The sequence below is a fragment of the Contarinia nasturtii genome, unplaced genomic scaffold (genome assembly GCF_009176525.2).
Source record: "Contarinia nasturtii isolate CC-2019 unplaced genomic scaffold, AAFC_CNas_1.1 Cnas_scaffold_695, whole genome shotgun sequence".
Classification (NCBI taxonomy): Eukaryota; Metazoa; Arthropoda; class Insecta; order Diptera; family Cecidomyiidae; genus Contarinia; species Contarinia nasturtii.
The window spans coordinates 11,256,038-11,265,628 of NW_022198046.1; the positions used below are offsets into that span (position 1 = coordinate 11,256,038).

The window sequence follows — 9,591 nt, forward strand, 5'->3', positions numbered from 1 at the left end:
TGCATTGAAATCTCTTCAAACTCACGGAATGTTATTTTAGAGTGAAAAAAATAGCCTGTGCAAAGTTTCAGCTCATTACGATATCATACAGGCATGGCTTCCATACAAAAATCCAATGTTTTTCAAATTTTTGTATGAAAAGTGTGTCGAAATATATTTGTATCTCAAAACCAACGTCATATTCGGTTTTCTCGTACCCAAAAATCTCCAATATATATTTTTGAGTGTTTAGGAATACATTAAATATCACTTTTGGAAGAAAAATTGAATTTTTCCCATGGATGCCCATGGGCATCACACCAGACATGACACTTTACTCTATCAACCAAATTCGCGTACAGCGTACAGTGTACAGCGTACAGGGTACAGGGTACGCACATACATTCGGACATTGAAAAAACGCTAGATTCGTGTTCCCTGACTCCAAAAACATCCAGAAAACAAATTTTTGATGAGTGTTTAATTTTCCGACCGATTCCAATACTTTACCTTACACACTAGGTGTGTGCGGAAAAGTAAAAGCTTGCTCACAAAGTGGACTTTCAATGAAATTTTACCTGTACCCCATTCAATTACTTTGCTTAAAATTAATAAGTACGAGATGTTTTGTATAGTTGATATCAATCGTCCAAATTTTATCTAGTGTAAAATATTTTTTCTCAAGTTTATAAATATATATAAAAAACAGATCCACCATCTGTATCTGTATTGACGCACATCTCTTAAACTACAGATGAGAATATCACGCCATACAGTAGCATTTGGCTTTTGATAATATTAGAATAGAATACTTGAACTTTGTTTAACAACTTTTTAAAATGCGTATGCCAAACATTTTCAAAAATGATTAAATTCTATTTTATTTTATTTTCATTTGGAAATGTATGGTATACGATTACAATCAACAGGCTCAAAGCCCTCTTACAGATCATAATCGCGAGATAATAATTTTGGGTTTTTAATATAAATAAATGTTAGTTTTATAATAATAATGGTGAAAGAATGGTAGAACAATATGAGAGTAAACTGTTTTAAGTTGATAATGATAAAAGAAGAAGAAATGATAATAAATGATATTGATTTTCGAAAAATAGCTCAAGATCAAAATGATAGATAACATTGTGATGGAGACAGACAGACTATTCCATGGTCCCAATTTAAATGATTTGCAAAATGTTCGCATTTTTTTACATGGGAATTATTATAATTTACTAAAGTTTTGCACAATTAATGTGCAATGTCATTAACAAATGTATGCCTCTTTCGCATTCGAGTGATTCAATGCGACCAATTAATTACAATACTGAAATGAGAAATGATAACTAAAAAATGTTTCCAAGTATTTTTCTACACAAACGGTAAATTAAATAATTTCACTGAAAGCGAATGATATAAAAATCAGTTTAAATGCACAATCAGGTATCAGTATTCAATCGTTAATTCAATACCAAACACACTGCATACTTTTTTATTGATTTTGTACGGACATATAAATCCAACGATGAATTATTTGAGCGGACAAATTAATTTATTTGGAATTGTGTTCAATATATTATTACTAACCTTCAATGCAATTGCATGGCAGGTACCTGAAGTTAATTATCAAGGTAAGAGCAATTTGTTTGATACATTACTTAAATTTTAATAGCGATGTAGCGAAATTAAATCTTATTGGCAGCATCATTTTTAGCAAATACAGGGTTTGAGACTCCTTCATATCCCACAGTAAATTATCAAGGTAGAAACATATTCTTTATTCATAAAAATTCTCTAATTGGTTGAAGTCCCCAAAGAAATGAATTTTTTTTACATTAGTGCCAGTTTTACCAGTACCGCCAGTGTCTACTTATCCAGCGATAAACTATCAACGTAAGAAATTTGTTTACGAAAATGTTTTTAGTTTTTTTACAACGTTAAATTTTCTTATTACAAATAAGCACCTGTGTACACATCATCATGGCAAGAAAGTCAAAAGTCTGGTTCAACAGGTTATCAAGGTATCAAAAATTCCTTATATTATTAATGCGTTGTAATATTGATAGTGGCAAAAGAAGCGATAAGATTACTGCCTAAAATGATAAAAAAATAAAATTCACATATAGTTGGCGCTGCATTCTATGCAAATTTGTTTTCCATTGCAACGGACTAAGTGGAAAGTATACGCTTATTACATAGAATGAAGCGCCAACTATACGTGAATTTTATTTTTTATCGTTTTAGGCAATAGATCTATGGTTTTCTTATGGCTTCTTTGAAATATACTTCAATGGAGTGTACACTTACTTTTAGGACCAATGTTAACACCAGCATATGGTGGAAGAAATAATGCTTATCCGATCGCTTCTAATGTTGGATCCAATAATTCGCCTTCGGTGCAAAGGCCAAATTATGGTTATGCTTATACACCACAACAAGCATATGCACCAAACTATGATTATGGGCCCAGAAACTACAATTATCCGAATCCAACCTACGCTGCATCCAATCATGGTTCAAGAAGTTATGATTATCCAAGATCGCATTCGAGTCCAGTGCAAAATATACATACACCCAACTATGATCAAACCTATCCCGCTTCGCTACATTTTGGATCAAATCCAATGGCAAATCAAGGGCCAGTATCAAATCATGCATTCGGTCCAAATGAATCTCATGTGGAATCAAATCAAGTTTTTGATCAAAGAAATTATGGATTTTCTAGTGCAAGTCGGCATGAAACAAACACCCAACCACTTATAGGAGATGTATATTAAAAAAATTCAATAAAGAACACTCCAAAAATTATTTTAGTGCTAATTCCTCATCAAAATAAATGTTTTCGATTCACTGGAACATTTATTGAATATGTTTATAAAACAAAAGATAATTTGTCCACGCATGGGTTTGTTTTTACTAATTATAATTATTTTCCTCTACACATGATATTGTTTCTGCTGTTACAAAATACAAATACGTTTAGGCATTATTTAAGTACGTAATTCTAACCATTCCATTTATTTGTATAGCTCCCTACAACTCTTTTGTATGCTTACACGTTACGCTAACACGTCAAAGCTAGCCTGTTGAACACGTTTTATTAATACACTTTTGTGAAATGTTTAAGAAATTGCGATCAAACATTCCTGACAACATTTAAGGGTATAAATGTCATGTCACGTAATCCAAATAAGTCAGTATATTGGGTAAGTTTTTTCAAGTACTCTATTATTATTATATTCTACTTATTCTGTTGAAAATGCTTACCACAAAACAAACGTTTAATTTTTCGGTGCCGTTTCATTAATAAAGTTTCACGAATTAGTTTTCATATCGTTGTATACGTTTAAGGTTTTGTAAACTATTTAATTTAAAAACAATAGATGAGCGCATAACTTATTAACCTATTAATTATAACTTAGAAGTTACTAACTTCTGACCCAGGGCAAATTCGTACCACCTCCGTAGTCAATTTTGATGAGAGTGGGATGAAAAACTTCTTTCTACAGTTTTTGTCAAGAAAATGTCTTGTGATTTGCTAGGAGGCTTACACGAAAAAGACGAAATTACCTCTTTATATTTTTGGAATTAGTTGGAATTACCCTTCTATCGCCACCGTCAGAAGTTATGGATATGCGATACGATAATAAGAAAAATATGTACAAGATTTATAATCGAAAAGTCGGGAAAAAATTGTTGTATTAACCATAAGAAACGTCGTATTTTTCGACATATTTTTTTTCTTTTTGATTATATCCATTTTAAATTCGAAGAAACAAACACAGATTTCAAGATTCTTTTTGCGTTTATTTTCCACTATCGGACATTATAGAGAGATAACTTAAGGGACTGAAAACAATAGAAGTTGTTATAGTGATTGTGGTAATGTAAGTGTTTTTATAACCATCACTTCTGTTCAATCTATTTCAGTCCGATATTGGCTCCCTGTGAATATCTCAATATAGTGTCTGTTCATTATGATAAAATAAAAATATTAAAATTAATAAAATGAGAATTTCGTTAAGAAATAAAAACAGGTTCGCAAAAAATGAAAAACAAAATTGTCTAATATAAAACTGTAGTTATAAGTAGCAGGAATAAATTAAAAGAAAATGTGGTATATACGTCAAAAAAGTGAAAAATAATTTTAAATTTGAACAGCTGAAAATTTCCGTTTATAAATTATGAAAGAAGATACATGACTTCAGCAGACTTCTGTTTTTACGAGAAATAAATTTCAAATGTAGATCGGGATTGTTATAGGTAATTCAGTTAGATACTCGCTTTATCCAAATTGACGAACTGTTTGAGATTCTCTTTTGTCAGGGTTTTTGCAAGAAATATAGTAAATTGAGGTCAGGTAGAAGCTTTTTTTTACTCTTTAATTTTAAGAATTTCATGTCAATTCAGTTTTTTATATCTTGAGAATTTATTTATTTATTCATCCTTTTAACTCCGAAACTAATACAAACTTTCGGTACATATGTATTATATATTTTATTCTGAGAGTATTGTTAAACTGAATTTTATTTCGACTTTGTTTTACAGTTATTGACAACTTTATTTACGCGAATTAAACCTATACGACAAAAAACTTGTCAAAATGTTGATTGAGCGAAGAATTAAATGAATTTTAGTGGCGTGCATATTTAAATTTTTTATTGCTCAAGTAACTTCGTTGAAGCCTAAATTGAAAATAGCTGTAATTGGAGCCGGTGCATCAGGTCTAGCAGCTGCAAAAAATGCCATCGAACAAGGACACATAGTAGATGTCTTCGAAATGACTGATAGCGTTGGAGGAATTTGGGTATATTCACCCAAAAGTGGAAAAGATGAATTTGGTGTGAACTATTCTCCGATGTATCGTGTCCTAAAGTATGTATAATTTTTAAATTTTAAGTAAGTAGATTGCACAGTAAGCTATTTTTTTATAATTTGGATTTTACCTTGACGCAGAGCTAATACACCCATTTCCATTATGGGATTTCGAAATTTCGACTATCCTCCAAACACTCTAACATATCCATCCCATAGAGAAGTTTCAGCTTTTTTGAAATCTTACTCTGACCATTTTAACATAACTGAACGCGTTAAGTTTCGTCATTTGGTTTCCTTTGTTGCTCCGATTAAGAATAAGTGGGAAGTTATGGCTAGGAACTTACTTAATAAGCAACAAATCAGAAAGAAAACAATATGATGCTGTTATGGTTTGTACTGGTGTCTTTGATAACCCACAATTCCCAAAGATCAAGGACTTTGATAAATATGTTGGGAAAAAAATGCACAGTCGTGACTATCGTGAAGCAAATAAATTTACTGGTATGTTAATAAAAATATAGTGTATTTTAGTCTACCTTTGTTCATGTCAATCCGATAGCGATACAACTCAAAATTGCCAACTAAAAATGTCGGAGAAAATTATTTAAAAAAATAAACAAAAATTTAATACTTTCGACAAAGAAAAATACAAAACTATTTGATTTATTCTTAAAAAAATGTAGAAAAATCCTGATAGGCTTAATGCATATAGTATTTTTAAATATATATTTATTATTTCAGGAAAGAACGTTCTAGTTATTGGGGCAGGAAGGAGTGCAAGTGACCTTGTACTTCAGATCTCCGCCGTTGCCAATGTTACATCCAGCCAATTTCCACGTCCTGGTGAAACGGCAGAAAAGCGTGCAATACGTTTGAGTGAGTTTGGAAATGCTGCCATATTCAAGGATGGTTTGGAACGTTTCACAAAAGATGAAGTTATATTTAAAGATGGAACAAAAGCACATTTTGATATGGTTATTTTCGCAACAGGTTAATTGAATTCAATTTTAATATTTAAAATACAAATGTAATAATTGCAAAAATTTGCCATTTTTAATTTTCCAGGCTATCGATTTGCTTATCCATTTTTGAATTCTGGAGCTGGCATGGCGATTGAGGATCATTATGTTAAACCTCTCTATAAACAAATTTTAAACATTAATCATCCAACAATGGCTTTCATCGGGGTACCATTTGAACCGCTATTTAAAAAAAAAATGTCTCTAAATTTTTTCTTGTATTTGCTAGGTGCCAATTTTTGCAGCAAATAACCATATGTTTGATTTAGAGGTAAGTAAAACCGTTCCGCTCAAAACTCGTCGACAACATGATTTAAATATAGAAAAAAAAACATGGAAAAAATGAGCAATTGTATTCTTTGTTTTACTTTATAATAGGCACGTTTTGCATTGGAATTTATCACTGGACGAAAGAGACTGCCACCGAAAAAGGAAATGCTTGCGAGTATGCAAAACGATTTTAATTCAGCACCGGTCAAAAGCAAGCCGCATTTCTTGGCATTGGACCAGAAGAGGTACAACAATGATCTTGCCGAAACTGCCGGCATTGAGAATATGAAAGAGGTTTACTCTGATATTTTGGCAGATCAAGTAAGAACTTTTAAAATGGATCCTATTGGTTTCCGTAATTATGACTATATCATTCATGATGATGGTAAAACATTTGATAAAGTTGATATAAGACAAAACTGAGCTAATGTAAAAAAAAATTTATGATTAAAGATTTAAATAATAAAATATGAAGTTAAAGAAATCATTCCATTATTTAATCACTTTGATAGTTTTTCTTGCGGGTTTTTTCGCAAAAATAGTAAAATAACATCGGTGTTATATTTAATATATCAAAGACCTCACGAGACGTGAGTCACGAGTGCAAATGCATAGAACAACTTCTTCTATAATTTTTTAATAGGAAAACGATACTTCCGAAACTGCCAAATACAAAAACTAATCATATTCCAATGAAACTGTAACATTTAAAAAGTACGTGATCAACCATATGATAAACTAACAAAAACAGCTACAAAATACAAAATGGCATCAAAAAATTTCGCCATAGTTGGCTATCCTGTTGACAATTACCCTAAATAAACTCTCCACTTTGAATGAAAACCTTACATGCGTACGGTTTTTTGGTGGAAAAAAACTAAAAATGAAATGTATTAGAAAAGTGGTCAGAAGAATGAACAAGACACTTCTTAAATAAAGAAACGGAAACAAAAGAATGCACACATGAAAAATAATTCAAATTTAATTGTGTTCGATTTTCAATCAAACTAACTTGGAGACATTTTTAAATAAACATACACACAAGCCGATAAACAAAAACCGATGTGTACGATTCTATGTGGATTGTACAACAACAGGAGTGCAAGAGAGACCAACATAGAAGGTTTACAATAAAATGCACAGATTTGTATATATATAATACAATTTTGTGCGATTGAATTTGTCTCTGTATTTGTTTTATGTAGTCACAATCTTAGAGTCCACATCATAGTGGTTGTCAGACATTTTATATGTAAGGATTAATATTTCAGCAAGTTTGAATATTTGTTCTCTCTTTGTGACCTCCATATAACCTTTCGTGCTCGATGTGAACAAATTTGAGTTTTCAACGGTATTACTTGTGTGCTCATATAAACCTTCGGAAATTGATCTTTTTGAAGATCATTCGTTTTATTTTTTTGTATTGTGAAATTCGTATCACATCACGATGACAGATCAACTTATTAAGCATTTATCTACGCGCAAAGAAATCGCTCCGGTGTACATGGAGTACAAACAAGGTATCGGCGAGCATGGGCTCAAATTTATGTCAATTCTTGACTTTTTAACAGAAAAGAAAGGATTGTACAAAGAAATGAGCAAATATCCCAAGCTAAAGATGCAGTTGATGAAGCTCCATTCATACGAGACATTCCAGTACTATAACATCAATCTAACTAAAGAAACCAAAGCTATAATTGGTGACAAAGTGTTGAAGTGCAAGTGGTGCGATTTGGTGGGACCGTATAAACTCATTTTTGAGCATATGGTCGTTTCGCACAATTCACACATTAGTGTGAAAGACTGCGCGTACTGCCAAAAGGACCGCACAGTTCATAAAGATCGATCGATGCCGTGCTATGAGCAATATTTACAACGAAATGAAATTGATTTGTCGGAATTGAAGGATATTATTGACATCATTGAAGAATTTTTTATGATTTTAGAACAATTCGCTGAACACTTCAAAGTCCGTATAAATCGACAAGAAACATATGCAGGAGAAAAGCGAATGAAAAAAAATGCCATTGCCTTTGAATTTGGTTTAATGGCTGATGCTTATAAGCCAAAAACGAGCAAAAAAACATTTTGTGATGATGAACTCGACAAATTATTTTCGATCGCAATGACTCAGTTTTATGGCGGAAATGGTTTACCACGCAATCAAATATGCGAGAAACTAGAGATCATCGAAGAATATGATCGGAATTATCCTATTGAAAAGGTAAGCATTACATGAAACTAAAAAAAAAACATCTCAAAATAGTTAAATAATCCAACCAACCAAATAATGAATGATATGTTGATTAAACAGGCCGTCGAAGAGAATTATGGAATCACTCTCAAACGACGACGAGCACTTCCATCAATGGTGAGTGATGTTGATAGCGAGGAAAACGAATATCACGAACGTAGAAGTTTGGTTGCTGCAACAAGTGGACACAACAACGATGACATCCATAACGAGCAGAACGAAAATGACAATGAAGTCCACTCAAATTCTAGCAATGCGTCAGAACAGGTTAGTATTACACTTTAGCTGAAATGTTTGCGGAACCAATCTACTGCATATTCTCCTCAAATTGCTCCTATAAAACAAAATAAATAATTGTTTCTTTCGTTCTATTCATAGGAATCTGATGACAATAGTCAAACCGCAAAGGAAATGCGCAAACGTACAGTCGATCATTCAGATGCGCTTGGCACATATGTTACAAGTTTCCATCGGCAACTTTCGGAAAATAAACGTCAAAAGTTAGAATCGGAAATCCAAAAGACTATGGCAAAAATGTCCGAAGAATCCAACGAGTAACTATCCAGCTGGCAGCTGATCAAAAAACCAATATGATTTGGTTATTCACTTCATTTGCAAATACTCATGCAACATACCATTTATGAAAGATAAACATAAGAAAAGAAAAACGAAGAAAACAATAATCAAACAAAATTGTCATTTGAATAAATTATCAACGTATATTACCACATTTCGCTTGTTTGTATATTGTTCATTTTCATTACTTGTTTATTGTTCATTTCATACAAAGCAAAACTATCAGCACCATGTGTATCTGTATTGTCTCGACTGACAAGTAACTGTCTTATGTGTATAGAATTATGAATCCAACGCATGTGGCGTCATATGAACTAGAGTCCCGTTGTTTACAAACCATAGAATGATGTCATACAAGAAGCTGAGCCAATTGAATTTTTCTTGGATGGCAGAATTTCCTTTTATTTTCAATCAAATATAAGCATAAGAGTGGAATCATAGACAAAAAAACAAACAAAAATCCTCAATGTCGAGAAAGATAGTTTTGCAAAATGAGAACGGACAAACAATGCTTTCTGGGTCACACTTGAAGAAATCTTTTGTAAGCACATAACTATCAAACATTAAATGAGTTGTTTAAAGTTTCAATAATCAAACTATATACATTTGAGCAAACATTTATTGAGCAATGATAATGAATGTTTCCATTGATATATATATTTTTGAAATAAAAGTACA

At 32.0% G+C, this 9,591-nt stretch overlaps 3 protein-coding genes across 7 annotated transcripts; all 3 read left to right on the plus strand.

The window, feature by feature from the left end:
• Positions 1-1,437: 1,437 nt before the first annotated feature.
• Positions 1,438-2,807, plus strand: LOC116341363 (lipoma-preferred partner homolog). 3 transcript variants are annotated; one of them, XM_031768372.1, is made up of 5 exons: positions 1,438-1,607; positions 1,679-1,738; positions 1,816-1,869; positions 1,938-1,997; positions 2,290-2,804. In XM_031768372.1, the coding sequence occupies exons 1-5, from the start codon at positions 1,502-1,504 to the stop codon at positions 2,751-2,753; spliced, it is 744 nt and encodes a 247-aa protein (XP_031624232.1). In that variant the 5' UTR covers positions 1,438-1,501; the 3' UTR covers positions 2,754-2,804. The 3 variants fall into 3 exon arrangements, with proteins under 3 accessions (XP_031624232.1, XP_031624234.1, XP_031624235.1); XM_031768374.1 differs by having other exon boundaries at positions 1,691-1,738; positions 2,290-2,803; XM_031768375.1 differs by lacking the exon at positions 1,679-1,738 and having other exon boundaries at positions 2,290-2,807.
• A 286-nt stretch (positions 2,808-3,093) lies between these two features.
• On the plus strand, positions 3,094-6,567 carry LOC116341362 (senecionine N-oxygenase-like). 3 transcript variants are annotated; one of them, XM_031768370.1, is made up of 7 exons: positions 3,094-3,182; positions 4,525-4,851; positions 4,933-5,295; positions 5,536-5,784; positions 5,860-5,981; positions 6,043-6,084; positions 6,192-6,567. In XM_031768370.1, the coding sequence occupies exons 3-7, from the start codon at positions 5,181-5,183 to the stop codon at positions 6,504-6,506; spliced, it is 843 nt and encodes a 280-aa protein (XP_031624230.1). In that variant the 5' UTR covers positions 3,094-3,182; positions 4,525-4,851; positions 4,933-5,180; the 3' UTR covers positions 6,507-6,567. The 3 variants fall into 3 exon arrangements, with proteins under 3 accessions (XP_031624230.1, XP_031624229.1, XP_031624231.1); XM_031768369.1 differs by lacking the exon at positions 3,094-3,182 and adding an exon at positions 4,046-4,331; XM_031768371.1 differs by lacking the exon at positions 3,094-3,182 and adding an exon at positions 4,046-4,331 and having other exon boundaries at positions 4,525-5,295.
• An 801-nt stretch (positions 6,568-7,368) lies between these two features.
• On the plus strand, positions 7,369-8,984 carry LOC116341361. The gene is made up of 3 exons (XM_031768368.1): positions 7,369-8,307; positions 8,398-8,604; positions 8,716-8,984. The coding sequence occupies exons 1-3, from the start codon at positions 7,531-7,533 to the stop codon at positions 8,893-8,895; spliced, it is 1,164 nt and encodes a 387-aa protein (XP_031624228.1). The 5' UTR covers positions 7,369-7,530; the 3' UTR covers positions 8,896-8,984.
• The last annotated feature ends 607 nt before the right edge of the window (positions 8,985-9,591 follow it).